We start from the raw sequence: 23,594 nt of genomic DNA, 5'->3' as shown, positions 1-23,594 counted from the left end.
TCAGAAAAGACCCCAAATAGCCAGGGGAATATTGACAAAACCAAAGCTGGGGGTATCACAATGCCAGATTTCAGGTTGTACTACAAAGCTGTGGTCATCAAGACAGTGTGGTACTGGCACAAAGACAGACACATAGATGAATGGAACAGAATAGAGAACCCAGAAATGGGCCCTCAATTCTATGGTCAACTAATATTGACAAAGGAGGAAAGACTATCCACTGGAAAAACAGACAGTCTCTTCAATAAATGGTGCTGGGAAAATTGGACAGCCACGTGCAGAAGAATGAAACTAGACCATTCTCTTACACCAGACACAAAGATAAACTCAAAATGGATGAAAGATCTAAATGTGAGACAAGATTCCATCAAAATCCTAGAGGAGAACACAGGTAACACCCTTTTTGATCTTGGCCGCAGTAACTTCTTGCAAGATACATCCATGAAGGCAAGAGAAACAAAAGCAAAAATAAACTATTGGTACTTCATCAAGATAAGAAGCTTTTGCACAGCAAAGGATACTCAACAAAACTAAAAGACAACCTACAGAATGGGAGAAAATATTTGCAAATGATGTATCAGATAAAGGGCTAGTTTCCAAGATCTATAAAGAACTTATTAAACTCAACAGCAAAGAAACAATTCAATCATGAAATGGGCAAAAGACATGAACAGAAATCTCACAGAGGAAGACATAGACATGGCCAACAAGCATATGAGAAAATGCTCTGCATCACTGGCCATCAGGGAAATACAAATGAAAACCACAATGAGGGCAGCCCTGGTGGTGCAGCGGTTTGGCGCCACCTGCAGCCTGGGGTGTGATCCTGGAGACCCGAGATCGAGTCCCACATCGGGCTCCCTGCATGGAGCCTGCTTCTCCCTCTGCCTGTGTCTGCCTCTCTCTGTGTCTATGAATAAATAAATAAAATCTTAAAAAAACAAAACAAACAAAAAAAAACAATGAGATACCAGCTCACACCAGTGAGAATGGGGAAAATTAACAAGGCAGAAAACAACAAATGTTGGAGAGGATGTGGAGAAAGGGGAACCCTTTTGCACTGTTGGTGGGAATGTGAACTGTGCAGCCACTCTGGAAAAATGTGTGGGGGTTCCTCAAAGAGTTAAAAATAGATCTGCCCTGCGACCCAGCATTGCACTGCTGGGGATTTATCCCAAAGATACAGATGCAGTGAAACACCAGGACACCTGCACCCCGATGTTTATAGCAGCAATGTCCACAATAGCCAAACTGTGGAAGGAGCCTCGGTGTCCATCGAAAGATGAATGGATAAAGATGTGGTCTATGTATATAATGGAATATTACTCAGCCATTAGAAATGACAAATACCCACCATTTGCTTTGACGTGGATGGACCTGGAGGGTATTATGCTGAGTGAAGTAAGTGAATCGGAGAAGGACAAACATTATATGGTCTAATTCATTTGCGGAATATAAAAAATAGTGAAAGGGAATAAAGGGGAAAGGAGAAAAAATGAGCGGGAAATACCAGAAGGGGAGACAGAACATGAGAGACTCCTAACTCTAGGAAACGAACAAGGGGTGGTGGAAAGGGAGGTGGGCAGGCAGTGGGGGTGATGGGCACTGAGCAGGGCACTTGATGGGATGAGCACTGGGTGTTATACTATATGTTGGCAAATTGAACTCCAATTAAAAAAAAATATGTAAAAAAAATAAAAAATAAAAGAACTAGCTCTTAGGGATGCCTGAATGGCTCAGTGGTTGAGTGTCTATCTTTGGTTCAGGGCGTGATCCCGGGGTCCTCAGATCGTTTCCAGGTCCGGCTCCACATAGGGAAGCCTGCTTCTCCCTTTGCCTATGTCTCTGCCTTTCTTGTGTCTCTCATGAATAAATAAAATCTAAAAACAAAACAAAACAAAAAAAACACCAAAGACTAGCTCTTAGTTTCGTTGATCTGTTTTGGTTTTCTCTGTTTGTTTAGAATCTTTATTTCCCTTCTTCTTCTGGCTTTAGGCTTTATTTGCTGCTCCTTTTCTAGCTCCTTTGGGTGTAATGTAAGGTTGTGTATTTGAGATTTTTCTTACCTTTTTTTTTTTTTTTTTTTTTTAAGATTTTATTTATTTATTTGAGAGAGAGAGAGGAAGAGAGAATGAGCAGGGTAAGGGATAATAGAGGGAGAAGCAGATTCCCTGATGAGCAGGGAGCCTGATGTGGGGCTCAATCCCAGAACTATGGGATCATGACCTGAGCCGAAAGCAGATGCTTAACCAACTGAACCACCCAAGCCCCAAGACTTTTGTGTTGCAAGACTTTTCTTGCTTCTTGAAGAAGGCCTATATTGTAATATACTTCCCTCTTAGGACTGCCTTTGCTACATCCCAAAAGTTTTGGACTATCGTGTTTTCATTTTCATTTGCTTCCATATACTTCTTTATTTCTTCTTTAATTTCCTGGTTAATCTATTCATTCTTTTAGTAGTTCTTTCGTTCTTTAACCTCCATGTATTTGTGGTCTTTCCAAATTTTTTTCTTGTGGTTTAATTCAGGTTTCATAGCACTGTGGCCTGAAAATATGCATGGGATGAACTTGAACATTTTTTACTTGTTGAGGGCTGATCTGTGACCCACAATGTAATCTATTCTAGAGTATGTTCCATGTACACTAGAAAAGAATGTGTATTTTGCTGCTTTAGAATGAAAAGTTCTGAACGTATCTGTTAAGTCCATCTGGTCTAGCAGTCATTCAAAGCCATTATTTTCTTGAATCTGTCCATCGCTGTGAATGGGGTGTTAAAGTCCCCTACTAATATTGTATTATCATCAATGACTTTATGTTTGTTATTAATTGACATATATTTGGGTGCTCCTAAACTGGGGGCATAAATATTTACAATTGTTATATCTTATTGATGGAAAGACTCCTTAAGTAGGATATAATGCCCTTCATCTCTTATTAGTCTGTTTTATAATCTAGTTTGTCTCACAGAAGTATGGATACTCTGGCTTCCTTTAACATACATTAGCATGAGAGATGGTTCTCCACACCCTCACTTTCAATCTGCAGGTGTCTTTAGGTCTAAATGGAGTCTCTTGCAGGCAGCATATAGATGGGTCTTGTTTTTTTAACCATTCTGATACCCTAGGTCTTTTAATTGGAGCATTTAGTCTGCTTACATTCAGAGTAACTACTGAAAGTTATGAATTTAGTGCCATTGTATTATCTGTAAAGTTGCTCTTCCCGTAGACTGTCTCTGTTCCTTTCTAGTCTTTGTTACTTTTGGTCTCTCTTTCCTGCTCAATGGGTCCCCTTTAATATTTTTTGCAGGGCTGGTTTAGTGGTCATGAACTCCTTTCATTTTTGTTTGTCTGGTAAACTCTTTATCTCTCCTTCCCTTCTGAATGACAGCCTTACTGGATAAAGTGTTCTTAGTTGTGTATTTTTCCATTTTTCCAGCTGTATATTCACCATGCTGAATATATCCTGCCATTCATTTCTGGCCTACCAAATTTCTGTGGACAGATCTGCTGTGAACCTGATCTGTCTTCTAAGTTAAGGGCTTTACCCCTTGCTTCCAGAATTCTTTCCTTGTCTGTATATTTTGTGAATCTGACTATGATATGTCTAGGTGGTCTTTGTTGAATTTAATGGTAGTTCTTTGGGCTTCTTGGATTTCAATATCTGTGTCCTTCCCCAGATTAGGAAAGTTTTCAGTTAATTTGCTCAAGTATACTTTCTGCCCCTTTTTCTCTATCATCTTCTAGGACTTCTATGAAAGGAATGTTATTACGTTTTAAAAGTTGTTGAGTTCCCTAAGTCTACCTTTGTGATCCAATACTTTTCTTTCCCTTTTCAGCCTCATTATTTTCCATAATTCTATCTTCTGTGTCACTGATTTATTCCTCTGCTTCATTCATCCCTGTTATGGCATCCATTTGGGTTTGCATCTCAGTTTTAGCATTTTTAATTTCGGTCTGACTAGATTTCAGACTAGATCTTTTACCTCTGCAGTAAGAGATTCTCTAGTGTCTTCTAGCCTTTTTTCAGCCCAGGTAGTATTCTTATAATTGTTTTAAATTCTAGTTCAGATATCTTACATATGGATTAAATCCCTGGCTGTTACTTCTACTTTCTGTTCTTTCTTTTAGGGTTTATTCCATCTTGTCATTTTTGTTTTTTAAATATTTTAATTATTTATTCAAAAGAGACCGAGAGAGAGAGGCAGAGACATAGGCAGAGGGAGAAGCAGGGTCCATGCAGGGAGCCTGATGTGGGACCTGATCCCAGAACTCCAGGATCATGCCCTGAGCCAAAGGCAAATGTCAACCACTGAGCTACCCAGGCATCCCCATCTTGTCATTTTGTCTAGAAAAAAACCAAACAACAAGAAACTAGATCCTAGGTGTGTTTTGGTCTGCTTGTCAAAAGAAGCTAGATCCTATTTCCCCTAGAGCTGAAGCTCTGCAGCACTTTATGATCAGTAGACTTTGGTACATGCAAGGGGTTTGTGCTGGTCTTCTGGGAGAAGGGCCTGTTGGGCTCATTCTCAGGCCTTATAGAGATGCATCTGCATGGTGGTGATGGTATGGGTGGCCTTGGTTTAAGTGGCTCCAATCTCCAGTTGGTGGGATTGTTTAGTTCCTTGAGATCAGTCAGTTTTGAAAGGTGGTGAAGGGGGTAGGAAAAAATGGCTTCACTCTGCTCTCTCATCCCTGGACGGGAAAGCTCGTGCCCACCACTACTCAGGAAGCCCTCAGAGAAGAGCAAACAGTCACTCCTCTTGTGCCCCAGCTTCCATCAGATCCCTGCCTTCACCCTGTGTCTGAGATGTTTTATCTCAGAGCACAGCTAGGCTTTTAAACTCCAAATTTTAGGGACTCTCATAACACCATCCCATGCTGATCCTCTTGGTGTCTCCCTGCTTTTGCTGCTGTGGCCAACCCCAGAAAGGCCAGCCCCAGGAAAGCAGTCACAGGACCACAAAGCAGTTCAGAGTTTATGGCAAAGCAGAGCCAAAAGCCAGCACCAAGACTCCTTGCCCTCAGATGGTGTCCCTGCTCCTATGCCTTAGAACAGTGCAGCATGTTGGTGCCATTTTTTCTTCTGTCCATGGAGAGGCCTTGCAGCTACTCCTAAATACACTCCAAACAGGAGAATGGTTTCCCCTTGCAATCCAGAGGATCACCAGACTATCTGCTCCCTCCTTTCCCACAGGAGCACCACCAAGCCAGGTACAACCCCAGTGGTGACAGACTTCTAAAACTTCAGATTTTTGTGCTCCACTGCTTGCAGTAGTCTCCATAAGCAGGGCTCCCTCCCTTCCTCAGCCCCCACAGTTCTTATCACCCTCAAATCAATTCTACAGCTCCTACCCTCCATGATTCTACTTGTGGCCTTGCAGTTTTGTTCTCTTAGTCCTCAGATTGGTTTCCTGGGTGTTCAGAATGATCTGATATTTATCTAGCTATGTTTGTGGGACAAGGCAAGCTTAAGTCCCCCTCTCCTCTACCTTCTTAACTCCCCCTTAAAATGTCATTTTTAAAGGAAAATAATTGTCTAGTTAATAATCTAGTTGCCTGAGGGGCACTTGGTTGGCTCAGTGGTTGATTATCTGCCTTTGGCTCAGGTCATGATCCCAGGGTCCTGGGATCGAGTTCCACATCAGGCTCCCCATGGGCAGCCTGCTTCTCCCTCTGCCTATGTCCATGCCTCTTTCTCTGTGTCTCTCATGAATAAATAAATAAAATCTTAAAAAAAAAATCTACTTGCTTGAGATAAATTAAATTCCAAGTTTCTAAATCCTAACTCTCATCTCATTGAATTAATCTGAATGTTAGGTCCTTTGAAGAAAAGAAAAAGAAAGATGTAGGTCTATGGTGGTGAATTTAGAAAGAGAATATAGGAAAGAGGATGTACAGTATAATTTGATCCATTTTACTACACAATTTACTCAAGGTATGAAAATAATGACACAAAAAGAACATTCTGAAAAAGAAAAAAAAAGCCCCATTTCTCAATCACTCTTCTCATTGGCTTATTAACTTCTTAAATTCCTTGTGCTCATCAACTTCCTAAAGCCATTCTGACAAATTGAGAATTATTTTTATGGGCAGGAAATCCAACTACTTCCCTTAGATATGCTGTCTTCCAGGATTTAGAAATTCTTTTTATCTCTAACGTCATGATGCAGCACAAATCTACTTCCTTAATAGGTCTTCAGTGACTATGGAAAGTAGCCTGTTAATTTTCATTAGATTTGTTGTAGTCCAGACTTTTTTTGTTTTCTTTAAAGAAAACCATACCCTAGATTCTAAATTGTTTAGAAATTCATTTGCTTTAACTTTTCTAGCCTTTCAATATTCCTTGCAGTTATTCTCTCTACAACTTTCTGGTAGCTCTTAGGATATGAGTCCCTAAAACCAACATAGTACCAAATGTAAGAAATCATCTCTCCAGTCCCTTCTGTGTAATAGTATATGTATTCCCTAAATTTAAAAATCACCAATTGTAACATGTTACCTTAATAAGAGAAGGGTATGGTGTTGCTTCTTTTTCTAATGATAAAATCTCAAAATTTGTAGGAATAAATTCATTCTTCGTTGGAAGTTTAAATTTCCCATTCAGGTCAGCATTTTGCCATTTCTGGATGAATAACAAAAAAACACAAAAGCAATTAAAGTTGAAATCAAAAGTTTAAATTAGTCCCCTTGCTTAGTATCTAGGCAAATATTAAGCAGATTAATGTCACACAGCTTTTCTTTTCTATTCCCAAGATCCACTGATGGCTGTTCATGAAACTTGAGCTAGTCTTTCTGTTACTAATCAAGATTTTGTACTTATTTATCTTTTCTTTTTACATATTTCCAAAATGACCAGCTGAGGATAAGGGGCAATCTGAGACTATAAAACTCTAAGAGATTACTTGGTCCTTATGAAGATCACATTGGCTCTAGCTCCTTAAAGAAGAAAGAATAATCTGTACAGGGATATATGCCTGCAACTGATAGGCAATAGATTATTTACAGAAGGATTAAACTTTCAGCTGCACTAAGTTACTTGCATGTATGGCATGAAAGCTAGACTAAAGGGGCTTCTTTCACTTCAGGGCTTCTCCTTAAGGCCTGGTCCACAATACTCCCAGATGACCATGTGAACTTTCAAGAGAATCAGTGATTTAAGTATAAAGTCAAGAACAAAGTGGAGTCTTAAGCCTAGATTTTGCAACAGGGTTGATACAACTTGCAGGTTGAATGTGTTCCATGGGCTAGTTCCAAAAGCTAAGTGGGACAGATCACAGGTCAGTGATTGTTGGACTCTTCAAGACTTTTCATTCTTTAAAAAAAGAAAAGAAAAAAAATAAAGAAAGAAAATGAGTAGGAAATATCAGTGAGGGTGACAGAACATGAGAGACTCCTAACTCTGGGAAACGAACAAGGTTTAGTGGAAGGGAGGTGGGCAGGGGGGTTGGGGAAACTGGGTGACAGCACTGGGTGATATGCTATATGTTGGCAAACCAAACTCCAAAAAAAAAAAAAAAAAAAAATAGACTTAACAGGGAAAAAAAAAAAAACAACAACAACACCCAACTGCCAATAATCCCGGGTTCAGTAGTTTGGTCTCCAGATGATCTAGAATAGCCTTGAAGCTTCTGCAGGTTCTATTCTGGTCCCTGAGTTTTTTGGCACTGGGACAGTGGGGATGTTGGCCGTATTATTTATGAGTAGCAATTTAAGTCTCCCAAATGGCTGCATAGTAGGGGCTGGGAAACATGTAGTAAACAATTTCACTGCTGAACTCCCAGATAAATTTGGGTTGTTTTTAATTAAGTAAGCTCTATACCCAACATGGGGCTTCTTGAATTCACAATACTGAGATCAAGAGTCCTATGTTCCACTAAGCCAGTCAGGAGCACACACACCCCCCCCCCCAAGACAAATTTGTTTAAAAAAAAATTCTCATTCAGAGGGCGCCTGGGTGGCCCAGTCAGTTAAGCGCCCAGCTCTTGGTTTAGGCTCAGGTCATGATCTCAGGATTGTGAGATCAAGCCCCACATTGGGCTTTCTCTCTCCCTCTCCCTCTGCCCCTCCCTCAACTTGTGTGCTCTCTAAAATAAATTTAAAAATTAAAAAAAAAAAAAATCCCATTCGGAGCAGGTTTGTTGTCTGTCATGAGAGTTTGGTAAATAAGGATTCTCTTCTGTTTTAGGATTAATTCATGGGAGATTAGCATTGCTCACAGTTTAGCTATATGGATATTTTCATATACAAAAGAGCTCCAGTGATCTCCTTCTGTGTTGTGAATAGGTCAGAGAAGTACCAGCAATGATTTTCTTAAATTATTATTTTTTTTTCTTCTTTTTTCTGTAAATGTCCATTACTTGTGTGTAACCAGAATCTAGTCAGAGCAAGGCTTTCTGGTGTCTTCCATGAATAAAGGACACAATCTCAAAGATACAGTGACAATGAAAACCAAAAAGAAAAAGTACTAGACATGTAGAGAAGACTCAAACAAGATCTAGACTACTGATGAATAGGGTAACATGCTATCTAAACACACCTGTTTTGAAACAAATTCTAATTCCTTACCTCAACAAAAAGAGCAATGAGACAATACAAGGCATACAACATAGCACCTCCTAAAGTGAAGACACTGTGAATCCTAGAGACTGTTCCCTCAGCACAACCATGAGGCTTCTGGTGCCCTGTATTTGTCTTTCATGATCTCTACTTCCATCTCTTGTCTGTTTTGGTAGCTTTGCTTCTCTGTCTACTTTGGACTTCAATGACTACATGTACTATGTACTTTGACTGCATGAGACTGGAAGTCTGCTTTTAGCCCTGCTGGCATAACAGTCACAAGTGAAGGTGGCCATAGTGCCATTTCTTCATGCAGAAACTTTAGCTATCTTCTTACTTTGCTCAGGACAGTACAAACAGCCATGGGTCATCACTCTCCACACTCTGGGCCGGGAGTTGGTTGATCTAGAGAGCTCATGCTCTATCGCTCACATGTCAAGTTTATTCACAGATGTGTAAGCCTTACCTTAATGACTTCGTCTGGTACAGCTTCTTGCTTGTACTGGGTTCCATACCACTCTTCTGTGCGATCAGTCTTTCCTTCAAAAGACTTGGAAACTATTGCAACCCTAAAGGTAAGTGAAAACAAACAAACAAACAAAAAAAATCCTATAAACTCATGTTGTATAGATACTTTTATAGAACATGACTCGTGAAAATGTAAATAACACCAAAGAACATGGTGGGCTTCTAAAACTCAGTAAATCTGATAATGCTTAGTCAAAACAGGCAATGAAGTATAGAGGTTTCTGACCATAGTCTCTGTTATCCTTTGGTTAGAGCCCATCATTTTTAATGTGAAAAACTACATGTAGGACTCTTGTGGGTATGCTACTGCCTAAAAGTTTTAAAGGAGTAGCTAGGGAAAAAAATGGGACAAAGTCAGTTGAAAAATAGTCTTTTAAAAAGCAAAACAGGGATGCCTGGGTGGCTCAGTGGTTTGGAGCCTGCCTTCGGCCCAGGGCGTGATCCTGGAGTCCTGGGATCGAGTCCCACATCAGGCTCCCTACGTGGAGCCTGCTTTTCCCTCTGCCTATGTCTCTGCCTCTTTCTCTGTGTCTCTCATGAATAAATAGATAAATAAAAAATCTTAAAAAAAAAAGGCAAAATAAAGTACTTCTAAGTACTTTAAGAGCCAAGGCCCAGGGTTAACAAAAATGGCTAAAAAAGCCCCACCCTTGTTGGCTCATCCAGAGTTCCAAAAAAACCAAAAACACACTTTCATTATTATTTGCTAAGTTTGTGCTCTATGGGTTTGTTTTTTTTCCCCAGCCAGAGACTACCATCAAATATACCTAGTACATGTACATTGGTTTTCATGCTTCTAGAGGTGAAGGAAATGACTAAGAAACCCCTCTCTATCTTCTGGTTTGTTAAAAGTTCTCATTGATAAGAAGGTAGAAGGTAGAGACAGCCCAGAAGAAAAGTCAGAAGGAAAAAAAAAAAAGTTCAGGGAGAGAAGGTAGAGATAAAATGATGTCAAAAGATACATGAAAAGGAGATTATGAGAAGACTAGCAAAAGCAGTTGTGTACCATAGCAAGACTCCTGTCCCTGTGCAGGATCATCAGAGACATTTCTGCCTCTGCTGCCTTGTAATTATCAAAGTTGGAATTACTGCCCTCCTATCAGCAGACTCAATTCCAGTCTGGGACCAATCCTTTTTGAATCCTTTGGATAAAGAAGCTCTAGGCCAATAGCTTGGATGGCTTGCCTGAAGTCAGTCCTGTTACTGATCCCATTTTTCCTTCATGTCTCAATTCAAATAACAAAGTCTATGTCTGCTACTTGTTCTCACTCATCCGATCAGAGGTTTGGTTCTAGCCTCTGGATGTCTGCCTCACAGCTGAAAGCCCAGTAATTACAATAAAAACCTCCCTCTACTGAATACCTATCCATTTTCCAATGTGTTCCTACCCCCTGTCAAGACCTTTGAACTTCAATGCCTGGCCCTTTGAACCACTACTTCTTATTCTAGACAAAATACTCAGGCTAGCTGGACTTGGTTTTATTTGCCTGCATTAGGGTAAATATCATAAGCAATCTGACTAACCTGTTAGTATGACTGACTAATCTCTTAGCTGGTGGTATTGCTGATCTGGCCTAGTTGCCTCTGACCACTACTAGTTCTAAAAAACATGGTAAATAGAATACATTCCATAGAAACACAGGGAGGAGTCATAGGGTCTAATGGATGGAAGAGTTCTGTTGTGTCCAGAAGAAGTGATCCATGTTGGCATTTCGAGAATTCCTTTTGAGGGATATATGTACAGTGTGTATGGAACTCACATGGCCATGTGAAGGGCATGTAATGTTTGTAAAGGACATTCATTCAATACATGACAGAGCCTGCTAAGACTCAGTGCTAGAAAGTGTTTCTGCTGGTTTCCTAAAAAATGAAAGGGCTGATTCTCAAGGAGACATCTGAAAATTCTTAGTAAGTAAAATAACCTGGTAGAGAGGTGGTGTTATCATCTTCTCTCCCATGAGCTGCCTGACCCCGAACGACAATCCATGCATCAGAATAACATACAAGCAACTGATGAGGGGCAACCCGGGTGGCCCAGCGGTTTAGCGCCGCCTTCAGCCCAAGGTGTGATCCTGGAGACCCCGGATTGAGTTCCACGTCAGGCTCCCAGCATGGAGCCTGCTTCTCCCTCTGCCTGTGTCTCTGCCTCTCTCTCTCTGCATGTCTCTCATGAATAAATAAAATCTTAAAAAAAAAAAAAAAGCAACTGATGACAACTTATGAATGCCGAAGCATTCATTTGGCAGTGGACATGGCCCCTGAAACAAGAACATTTTAAACTCTGTCCTAAGAGAGAAAGTGAAAAAGAGCAGGGAAAGCTTGCCAGATGCTTTGGCGGATGACTATATGACAGAGAAAGCAACAGATGCCAGAGGCTGCTCAGTAATGCTCAGGTTAAAAAGGGGAAGAAGAAGGTAGACTGTTCAGGCACATCGTAAAGGATTTAAATAGCTGTGTGCCAAAGTAAAATGGATGGGTAACATCTGAAATGCTAAGGAAGTAAATATGAAATAAACACAGTTCCCTCAACCAACAAATACTGGCCTAACAAAGAGACACCTTTTGTAGAACAAGAATTACTGTACCACTGAGGAATTTGAAACTGAAATATACAGTGAGAGATTATTTAAAAATAAATTATAAAAGGTAAGCAAGTGGAGTAACAGAAGAGCAGAGTATACACACATCAAACCTACATAGACATCTACAAACCAGAGTGTGAAGACTGGGGTCAAGAAGAAAAGAGAGAAGAGAAAGCACAATATATCAAAGTATGCTATGGAGAGGTGTAATACATTTAACTGTAAAGAACTGAGAAACAGATACCATCACATTCTTAGATTATCTACTAGAAATCTAATTATGCTTAAAAATAGTCTTGGCAAGTTTTTTTTTAAAGTGTGTGTGTGTGTGTGTGTGTGTGAATGCTATTCTTTAATTCTATCCATAAAGAATTGGCTGCTGATGTGGTACTAATGTGGTCCTTAGAAATAGAAGAGAAAATGAACTTTTCTATTCATACTGAAACTTGTAACAGTGAGACAGAAATAGTGGGCTAGAATGAATGCCCACCACTGACTTCAAGTCAGCCACTTAGAAATGTTCAGAGGAAAAGAACAGCTGTTGAAGCTGGACAGGACCCATTCAGAAACAGTAAGTACCTGACTACAGACATTAAAAGGCAATATGGTATGCCTTTTATGATGTGAATTCTCATGAGACTTTTGCCAGTAATCTCTAAGAGAGCAAAGGTGGAAAGGGTTCACAAGTAATTGTGATGAATTCAAAGAGAATTAGTAGAGAGGGTACATATCTGGCCATCTGGTCAATACTCCGACTCACTTTCTTTGAGATCTTGACAAAATCAGTTAAGATCTAAATTAGGCAAGTCTCTGGGCTTCAGTTTCATTACTTTTCAATAAGTAAGGATTCTAACTAGATGAACTTGATCCTTTCACTAGTAGAATTCTATAATATCATGGTATCAAATCATCTTTTCAAAAAATATATCCCAAAGAAGAAAGAAGGGACAAAAAAAGACTCCAAGCCAAACTTAAGGAATTGTGGCAGGAAGGCCATAGTGCTGAAGAAACTGAGGTTCATGAAAAATGCAAACAAAAAAAACAAAAAACAAACAAAAAACACCCCACTATTTAAAAGGGTCTCTTAAAGAAAGACGGAATCAAGAAAGGTGAGGCTAAAGGCTTAGAGAATTCAACCAACTTTTATTGAGCCTTTGATAGTGTGACTCTGGGGAAAAAAAAACACAGTTCTTACCTGGAAGGAACTTATAGTCCAACAGGACACAAGACCTAAAGCAAAATGTGATAAACTGGTCTCAGGTTTGCAGATGACAGAACTACTAACCTCTTATTTACACTGTCTTTAGAAAACATATAGGTTTTTAAATTGCAAAGGTTGGCCAAACAACAGAAAAAAAGCAGGTTGAAACCCAGTGAGCCAGCCAAGTGACTCAAATGAATTCACATCTCCAATGCAGATCATTCACATTCTCTGATGCTTATTAGGCAACTAACAAATCCTAGTAGGATCACTGCCCACCACCTTTTAGAAATACTGGAGGATAGGAGAAGAGGCAGAAGATGGAGATGGACAAATGCTCTAATTTTTAGAAAAGGAAAAGAGTGGAGTCTAAAAAAAAAAAGCATAAGCCAGTGGTTTAGGCACTGATCTCTCACAAACTTCTTCTAGTCAACCATCAGACTACCAAACATTTAGACAAAAACACAGTTATCCTAGGAACTGCATGGATTCAGCAAGGACTCCTCCCAGACAGAGATTTATGTATGACTAAAGAAGGGCCAAGACTCTGTAGCCATATTTGTAGGTTTAATATGGCAAAATGGAAACCCCACTGCATGGTACAACATAGATGAAGCTGAAAGACATTAGGCCAAGTGAAATAAAGACATATGATTCTACTGCTACTAGGTATGTAAGTAGTCAAATTCATGGGAATAAAAAGTAGAATGGTGGTTACCAAGACATGGTAGGAGGCAAGAGAGAGGATGTTGCTTAATGGGCAGTTTCCGTTTTACAAGGTGAAAAAGTTCTGGAGATCTGCTTTACAACAATTTGAATATATATATATATTTTTTTTTTTTTAACAATATGGATATTCTACTGAATTGTACACTTAGAAATGGCTAAGTTGTAAATTTTATGTTTTTTACCACAACAAAAAAGACATCCTCTGAACACATATGTGTGGGCCTACTCTGGGCTTTATATTACATTCCAATGATTTCTTTTTGATCCCCAAGTTAACGTACAATGTCATAATTAATGTAGCTTTATACTTAGTCTTCAATCCCGTAGCTTGAGTCCTCCAACTTTTGTTTTTACATTGAAGAGTGTTACAGCTGGGCATGTGGGTGGTTCAGACAGTTAAGCATCCAACTCTTCGTTTCGGCACAGTTAATGATCTCAGGGTCCTGTGACTGAACCCTGCAGGGGGCTCTGCATTCAGTGCAGAGTCTGCTTGAGAGCGTCTCTCCCCCTCACCCCGTCCCTACCTTCCCCCACACTTGTTCTTGCTCTCTCTAAAATAAATCTTTTTTTTTTTTTTTTTTTTTAAAGCATGTCACAGCTGATCTAGGTCCTCTGAATATGCCTGTAGGTATTCTGGAATCAGTTTACCAATTTCTAAAAGGAAAAAAGACTACTAGGATTTTGATTGTGATTACACAGAGCCTATGAATCAGATTGGAGAGAATAGCCAGTCTCCCAAGAACAAGGTCTTTAATTTCTTTCGGCACTGTTTTGTAGTTCTATGTTGAGGTCTTGCTTATCTTTGGTTAAATTCATTCCTAATTATTTTACATTTGTGTTGCTATGGTAAACATTTTTAATTCTGAAAGAATTACAAATTTATAGGAAATTACAAAAATAATACAGGGAGGTCCTGTGTACTCTTCACCCAGTTCCCTCAGTGGTTACATCTTACACAATTATAGTGAAATATCCAAACTAGGAAATTGGTATTGATAGAATGTATGCGTAGACTTAGTTCTATGTCATTTTATTGTATTTATCACACTGTGTAACTACCAATACTTCTTTTAATTTTCCCATTGTTTTTTGCTAGTACATGGAAAAGTGCAAACAATGGTAACTAGGAAAAAGATTTTGATGGAATAGTTCTGTCAGAAGGATTTTTATTCTTCAAAAACTTCTACCAGATTGTTGATTTTATTCCTAAAATGACCGTTCCAAAAAGATATATTTACTCAATCTCCAAGTTCCCAGAATTTTGGAAATACGTGCTTGACAGAGGAGAAAAATAAAAAATGCAAAATATGTGCCCCTTAAATACATTCCTCGTATTATTTCACATTGGAAAATATGGATGAAATTCAATTTTGAGGCAGAAATATCATGGGATAGTTCATAAACCCTTTAGGGCTAAACCTCTTCTAGCAAGAATATCTCTTGCTACTCTAAGAGCTTCTCCAACTTTTGATCTCCTGGTTAATCACTGGTTAGTGAGAAGGATTCTAAGACTGTACTCTTTACTTCTACTTAAGAAAAAAGAGGGTATCCTCATTTGTTTATGAAGCCAGATATATAAACTAATACTTTGGGCATTTGAATTAGGATGAAGCCAGGTTAGGATGATCTATTATTGTATTTTATTCATGATAATGAAATTATGATTTTTTAAAAGGTTTATCTATTTATTTTAGAGAGTGAGCGAGAGGGAGAGAGACAGAGAAAGAGAATCCATAAGCAGACTCCCTTCTGAGCATGAAGCCCAATGCAGGGCTCAAACCTAGACCTAGGACCCTGACCGTGAGATCATGACATGAGCTGATCAGCAGTTGGATGCTCAACCGAGCGCCCCTTATTTTGTTTTTTAAAAATGTCTTCATGTTTTAGAGATACTGCCTCAAAATCATCTGGAATGGAGGGAGGATGAGTGATGAGGGGTGGTTAAAGATAACAAAGGCTGGTCAGGTACTGATTTGTTGACATCTGCTATTGCTTCATTATACTATTCTTTCTACTTTAGTCATGCTCGATAACAAGTTTAAAAGCATTTTATTCACAATTCCAAATTTTCAGCTTCTAATCATTATTGAAAACTTAGTATATAGCAGTAAAAATCTGTAGAGTGACTCACCGGACATTTTCTGGTCTGAGTTTATCGAGAACCATCTCTATTAAGTCAGGTCTAAATTCTTCCAGCAAATACTCAGCTGTGAGCACTTCTTCTAGGGGATAATACTTATTAAAAGGAAAATAAATAGATAAATAAAATGTGCAAAGCTACTATAGAGTCTAACTTATTAAAGCAAACATATCTCTAACACATTAAATTCATTATTTTACACTCCTACATCCTCCTTCAATTAAATTTTACTCCATTGGGAAAATTTCTTTTCTCTTTCTTAACACACTTGAATCAGTTTCCTGTGTGATGTGCAGTTAATTGTGCAGATGATTGTGCAGTTAATTCCCAAATACATTTATGTTACAGAAAGCAAAATCATTTTTTTTTTTTTGGAAAAAATGTAGTACTTTTGACTAAAAACTGAATACTTGCTAGTGAAGAAAATTTGATAGTGAAATGCTGAACCTATAGGATTCGTGATATAAAGTACACACACTTTTATAAACAGAATTTATCATCAAATTTATATGCATAAAATCAGAAAAACATTTAGGAAGTTGTTGAGGGGGGAATGGCTTACACTTTTGGCTAATAAAGAAAAGTAATATAGAAGATGCTTTTTATCAGTAAGAGCAACTCCCAATATACTGAGACAGACTGATTCATTCATTCAACAAATATTTAACAAACATCTACTCTGTGCCAGGCAAGAGAGATGATGTCCCTGCTCCCTAAGGAGCTTATATTCTTTTGGGGGGGACATACAATAAGTTTAATAATAACAATATTTCATTTGGGGATTGAGACTCAAGGCTGAACTAAAACACAAAACAACAACGAATACAGAAGTCAGGAGAGAGAGTAACCAGACGAGTATGGTTAACATAGAGTGTTATATTAGTGTCAAGTGCACAAATAGAGTGATTCAACAATTCTATATATTACTCAGTGCTCATTAAGGTTAGTGCACTCTTAATCTCCTTCACTTATTTTACCCAACGAGCTTATATTCCAATTGGGAAGGAGGCAGAAAATAAATAGTGTCATTATAGTGATAAGTGCTATGAATAAAAAGGGGGCAGGGCATGATTGGAAGGTCAGGGAAGGTCTCTGTGAGGAAGAGACACCTAAATGGAAACCCAACTGATAAGAACCCAACCATGCAAAGACAAGAGAGAAGAGTGTTCCAGGTAGAGAAAACAGCAAATGTAAAAGGTCCCAAAAGGGAAGAATAAACTTAATGCTTGAAGATTAAGCAGCCAGGCAGCCAGTACAGCTGGAGGGGAATGAGAATGGGAGAGATGGGCTGGGGCCAGATCACTTTGTGGGCCAATGTGACATTTTAGATTTTATTCCAACTTTGATAGGAAACTACTGAAGAATTTGACACAGAGAAGAGAAACAGTCTGATTTTGGTTTTGAAAAGATTACTGAGGCTGGAAAAATAAAATATAGTGTGAAACAAGAGGGAAAAAAAGAGGTATCAAGTAAGAGATTATAATGGTAGTCAAGGCAAGAAATAATGGTAGCTCAGACTAGGGTGGTAGCAACAGAAATGGAGAAAAGCAGATAATCTATATAGCTTTCACATAATTAGCAACTGACACATTACAGAGTTGAAAAATATTAAAATCCAAGAAGCAAAATACCTCTGTAATGAAAAATGATAATTTTTAGGATGGTGAAAGTTAAGATTTTAAGCACGGTTTGATATCAAAGTTTGCCTAGTTGCTACAATGTCTGAAGTTTTATACTACAGCTTTAATTTTTATCATTAATGTAGTACTGAAGGTAATATATGCAGGATCATGAGAATACTTTACACACCACTGTATATGTAAAATAGTAAACTTACATGCAATATTCCTGCAATCTTAGAGGTATAGCCCCGTGGCCTCTCTTTATCTTTAAACCTAAATGCAACAGCATTCAAGTCCTAAAATGGAAAATTAATCCAATTACACATAAATCGACTACTATTTAGAATTTTTATTTTTAAAGAAAGACTCTTTCTTTAGTATTTAGTTTGCACTACAGGCTTCCTACTTCCTATTTAACTTTATCACAGTTTCTGAAAAATCGTCTATGCTTATTTAGAAATGTACAGAACATGAAAATAACCAAAGCAGAACATGATTTCTTTAGCCTAAATTAATGAAACTATTAGTCAAAGAACTAGGAAAACTGTAGAGGAACCCTGCAAGATCAACAGTTACACAGATGATCATTTTGTTGATTCATTCAGAGAAGTGCACCCAGATTGGAAGTTACTGTCCTAGTTCACAAGCAGAGGGGATTCCTTTAAACTTTGACCGAAGTAAAAAGAATTTCTCTCATCCTAATTTATGTTTCAGAATCTCGATAATACATTTAAAAGAAGGCTTTAAAATTTTGGAAGGGGTGCCTGGGTGGCACAGTGAGTTTAGCGTCTGATTCTTGGTTTCGGCTCAGGTCGTGATCTCAGAGTTGCGGGATCGAGTCCTGTGTCACTTAAAACTCTCTCTCCCTCCCTCTACTCCTCTCCTCTGCACACTCTCCCTCAAATACATAAATTTTTAAAAATAATAATAATAATAATAATAGTAAAATTCTGAAAGACAGAGAACTTTTGTTTGACTGAAAAATAAATAAATAGGGCAGCCCGGGTGGGTCAGTGGTTTAGTGCCACCTTCAGCCCGAGGCCTGATCTTGGGTCCCGCGTCGGGCTCCCTGCATGGGGCCTGCTTCTCCCTCTGCCTGTGTCTCTGCCTCTCTCTCTCTCTGTCTCTCTTATGAATGAATAAATACATACATACATACATACATGCAGGCAAGCCAGGCTTTCCCATACAAACAATGATAAAATCACTTTTAAGAACACAGTCATAGGGCAGCCTGGGTCGCTCAGCAGTTTAGCGCCACCTTCAGCCCAGGGTGTGATCCTGGAGACCCGGGATGAGTCCCACGTCAGGCTCCCTGCATAGAGCCTGCTTCTCCCTCTGCCTGTGTCTCTGCCTTTCTCTCTGTGTCTCTCATGAATAAATAAAATCTTTAAAATTGGGATGCCTGGGTGGCTCAGTGGTTGAGCATCTGCCTTCAGCTCAGGGCATGATCCTGCGGTCCCAGGATCGAGTCCCACATCAGGCTCCCTGCATGGAGCCTGTTTCTCCCTCTGCATCTGTCTCTCTCTGCGTCTCTCATCAATAAATAAAATATTTTAAAAAATAATCTTTAAAATAAATAAAGTTCACTATAGGTTTTTGTCAGCAGATCTGAAAATAACAGGTTCATGAAGCTTCATGCAAACAGTAAGGTAAGCCCTGATAGACACAAGCTCAAGAAACTGTTGGCTTCTTTCCATCTGAGGGATAGAAAAGCAATTCCTTTTTCCTTCTGAAAAAAAGGCTACTTGATGCGTTAGCCTTTACTTGAGACCCAGGTAGCGAATCTGAGCAGTACAACTAAGTTTTAACTAAACTATTATGCACTGAAAGATTTTAGAGTTTAAATAACAACAACAAAAACCTCCAAAACTTTAAAGGTTTCACTGGGCCTTAAATTTAAATTAATTCATATGTATAGGTTTTCTGAAAATTTTCCTCAAGAAAAATTTTGGTGAAACAAAATTACCTTGCACTCTTGGAAAACCCATTCTTGAGGTCCTTCTGCACGTAACTTCTGAATGTATTGGAACATGTGCAAAATTATATCTTCAACGTGTACTGGAAAAAAGGGGCACACTTCAAAACCATTTAGTCCTTGAATCTTACAAAGCAGTGAGCTCACCCCTAAGGTAAAGTCAGGTAAGTACAAATGGAGTCTTCACTTCCCTGAAACTGGTTTGAGGGTCCCACACATGGCCTTCCAGCCTCTGGGACATGTAACAGAAGGGACTTTGGGATAGTCAATGAGCCAATGAAAAGCCAAGTACAACATAATAACAAATTTTTAAGGAGGAAAAATCATCCATAAAACGAAGGCCAAGTTGCACATGAAAAATATGATGGATGAATTGTATAAATTAAAGGTTTTATGGCTTTATAATATAAAACAGATCCATGGCATTAAGACATTTTTAAAAATGTATCATAAGGCAATTTTCATTCAAAACCAAAAAGGTCCATACTTACATAATCCTTCCTCAGTCAAGTCCACATTAATGATAAAAAACATAAAACCTCGGGCTCCTTCCTTCTGTCCACCAACAAGAGTATTTACCCAGCCTATAACATTCAAAGGAAATCAAAACAGGATTTTATGTGTGGCTTAAGATTTATTTATTTATTTATTTATTTATTTATTTATTTATTTATTCATTCATTCATTCATTCATTCAGAGAGAGAGAGAGAGAGAGAGAGAGAGGCAGAGACACATGCAGAGGGAGAAGCAGGCTCCATGCAGGGAGCCCGACACGGGACTCGATCCCGGGTCTCCAGGATCACACCCCGGGCTGCAGGCGGTGCTAAACCGCTGCACCACCGGGGATGCCCGTGTGGCTTCTTTTAACACAAGAATGTTCTTTTCAATTCATGCTGTATGTTCCCAAGATATCAGAATGAACCACTTGCAGAAAAAGAGCAAAAAAATCAGTTCAGAAAAACCATTTCAGACACTTAGAAGACTGAAGTGGTTTTGTTTTGTTTTGTTTTGTTTTGGGTTGGACGGTTTCCTCAAGACTCTTCCAATCAGTTCCCAAGGGAAGAGTAGAGTACTGTGCTTAAGTGTTACATAAAAGCAGAGCCTGAGTTGAGAGGGGCCTTGGAAATCATCTATTGACTAGATGCTACTATACCCTCTGGTCTGATGGATAAGAGCAGGCAAATAAATAATGTTTACTGTCATTTCGCAGAGATGGTAAAGAATATCCAATGTGACCTTTTACTTTTTAAACCTCTCTGTTATTTAAATACATAGCACAGGGGTGCCTGGGTGGCTTAGTGGTTGAGTATCTGCCGTCGGCTCAGGGTGTGATCCCAGAGTCTCTGGGATCAAGTCCCACATCGGGCTCCTCGCAGGGAGCCTGCTCCTCCCTCTGCCTGTATCTCTTCCTCTCTCTGTCTCTCATATGAATAAATAAATAAAAATCTTTAAAAAAATGTAGCACAGTATCTTTTGAAAAATCTAAACTTCACTGCAGAATAATGAAGGGTAAAACAAATTATGGGGGGAAAAAAACCCCAAAGCAAAAAAACAAAAGCACACTAACAACCAGCACCCTCACTCTCCCGTAAACCCAAAACAGTCTCATCTAAAAATGTTCCTTCACACAAAAATATTTAAGAGAAAACAAGAGCCAGAGTAAAAGGAAAGACTTACCCTTTGATTTAAGTTCTGATAACAGACTTCCAGGACCTTCATGACCAATTAGATGACCAAGATAATGGCCAGGATTTGATTTGTAGTATTTCTGAAGGTCAGGTATGGGAAATGTCACATAAAGATTCCTAATATCCTTAATGGGTACTATTTTGTAAAGTTGCTGGAAAAAAAAAATCAAAAGATTAGCTGTATCAACTCCTACTTACTGAATAATATAAACTATGAAGAATACAGATTTTCATGAAGAATCCCAAATTCAAAAGAAAATTAAGTGCCAGAGAAAACTGTACTGACCACAAAGAATAACTGGCTCTTTCTAAGTGGAATTTCATTACAGTCGCAGTATAGCCCATGTCTGATCCCCTAGACCATGCAGCTCAATATACTTGCCTTCTGGCACTAGAGAACAGCTTCTGCAGTTTATCAAGACTATAACTACCAAAACTACTTTTATTTTTTTATTTTTTCCAAAACTACTTTTAGCATGCAAAGATCAGATATATATTGCTATCTTTTTGGTGATACATATCCCTAATAAATGTGAAACTGATTTGATTATCCAAACAAGTATTAAAAACTATATAAATAAAACTTAGAAAATTTTTCATCTACTCTAGTAAACTAGACATATATTATGTCCAAAAATTAAAAAAGAAAAAATATTAGAAATACATGCACTTACTTTAAGATGTTCTTCTTGGAAAGGGTGTTCAGGAAATTCTGGCAATGGGACATTTTTGTTCTCAACTTCAGAAAATAGCTTTACCACCAGATTAGTTAAGTCGTCTAAGGATTCTGTAAGAAAACAGACAATGAAAACAATTTTAACATGAAAGTATTTAAAGCCTCAGTATCCTCTATATACATATAAAATCACTACATTGTATACCTTAAACTTATGCAATATTACATATCAATTTTATTTCAACAAAGCTGGAGAAAAATTGTATCTCAATAAAGCTGAACAAAATGTTAGGATCTCATGAAAAATCTTAGGACTATTAAAATAGAAAATCTACAATTTTTTAAAACTGCATCTGATAAAGTTGAAGCACTCCATTCAATCCTGCCAGTGCCTGTATAACTTCTAAAAGCTAAGCAATATTGATAATTATATCTGACACATTCCTAGCTCTTTACAATTTAAAAAACTATTTCACAAATGTTATCTTGCAATAAATTTAAAACACGTATTAAAAATAGAAAAATCGGCTGCATTTGGAAAACTATTTGATCAATTGCCAACAGGCACATACTAAAGCATCAGCTGGTAGATTATACTTACTTTATAAATAGACACAATCTAAGCCCATTGTTAAAAGTCAAATGTTAGAGTCTGTGAGTGATTTTGAGGGGGAAAAGTAAATAAAATGGTGAAAAGTGTCTTGGGTAGGGAGACTAGAGGACTTGGATCCTAATCCTGGCTTCACCAACCTTATCAACTGACTACTTGGAAAACCTGGTTAACCACTTCTGGTTCTGTAAAATGAGAACACTGGGTAAGATGATCACAGGTCTCTTCCAAGGTCTAACGTTGTATGATTCTGTATCAAAATATGGCAAACTCATCCAAAGACTTGTAATTGTTGGTAGAACTACATGGCCACTTAAATTATTCTGTGTTATCACCTACCTATATTTTTTAAAGAGTTATACTTGAAAAACTTATAAAGCTGTATGTATAGTATGTTTACTGCAGCGCTGTTTATAACAAAAACTGGAAATGACCTAAACATCTATGAGCATGTGAATATTATGAAATGTCTACACATTAGAATTTTATGCAGTCATTAATAATGGAGAGATCTCTATGTGCTGATACAAAAAATATCTCAAAGCTCTATTAAATGAAAACTGCAAGCACTCTCAGTTAATTTTTTAACAGGCATACCTATATATATGAATAAAATTCCAGTTTTGGAAGTGTAACAAGAAATTACTTAAGGTGAGATTTCTGAGGAGAAGGCATTGTCATCACAGAGGAAAAAAAACTTGATTTATACTTCATACCTTTCTATGTGGAATACACTTTTTTCCATGTACACCTATTTCTATCATTCAAAAAATGAAAAAAGGAAAAAGGTTCCTTCCCCACCCCCCAAAGTAATCTGTCTTTCCAATTTGGGGCTCAAACTCATGAACTCTGAGATCAAGAGTGGCATGCTCTACTGAGCCAGCCAGGTATCCAAAAGGTTATCTTTTTATAAACAAGGTAACATCTCACCTTGATTCTGTCTCTCCAAGAATAGGTTATTTATAAATGGTATAAACACTGATCAAGTGTCACCATCAGGAAGCATTTGGATCGGGATCCCTGGGTGGCGCAGTGGTTTAGCGCCTGCCTTTGGCCCAGGGCGCGATCCTGGAGACCCGGGATCGAATCCCACGTCAGGCTCCCAGTGCATGGAGCCTGCTTCTCCCTCTGCCTGTGTCTCTGCCTCTCTCTCTCTCTCTGTGACTATCATAAATAAATAAAAATTAAAAAAAAAAAAGGAAGCATTTGGATCAAATAAGAAATTTCTCTTAATATTCTAGGACCCATTTGGAACTTTTTCATGAACTCTCCAGAGAGTATTTA

The 23,594-nt window shown here is 38.3% G+C and overlaps 1 protein-coding gene across 11 annotated transcripts in view; it reads right to left on the bottom strand.

Annotated features, from left to right (window-relative positions):
• The window catches only part of IDE (insulin degrading enzyme), a 140,961-nt gene that overhangs the window by 34,756 nt on the left and 82,611 nt on the right, over positions 1 to 23,594 (bottom strand). For all 11 annotated transcript variants that reach the window (XM_077878390.1, XM_077878389.1, XM_077878394.1 and 8 more), the window contains 8 exons: positions 21,699 to 21,811; positions 21,014 to 21,176; positions 19,827 to 19,919; positions 19,327 to 19,418; positions 17,573 to 17,653; positions 15,727 to 15,830; positions 9,022 to 9,124; positions 6,499 to 6,621 (listed from right to left, as the gene is read on the bottom strand). In XM_077878390.1, coding sequence (XP_077734516.1) covers positions 6,499 to 6,621; positions 9,022 to 9,124; positions 15,727 to 15,830; positions 17,573 to 17,653; positions 19,327 to 19,418; positions 19,827 to 19,919; positions 21,014 to 21,176; positions 21,699 to 21,811 — 872 coding nt within the window. The remainder of the gene's footprint in view (positions 1 to 6,498; positions 6,622 to 9,021; positions 9,125 to 15,726; positions 15,831 to 17,572; positions 17,654 to 19,326; positions 19,419 to 19,826; positions 19,920 to 21,013; positions 21,177 to 21,698; positions 21,812 to 23,594) is intronic.

The sequence above is a fragment of the Canis aureus genome, chromosome 29, assembly GCF_053574225.1.
Source record: "Canis aureus isolate CA01 chromosome 29, VMU_Caureus_v.1.0, whole genome shotgun sequence".
Taxonomy (NCBI): domain Eukaryota; kingdom Metazoa; phylum Chordata; class Mammalia; order Carnivora; family Canidae; genus Canis; species Canis aureus.
Note: the sequence above shows the minus strand (reverse complement) of the source record. Positions and strands in the feature narration are given on the sequence as shown.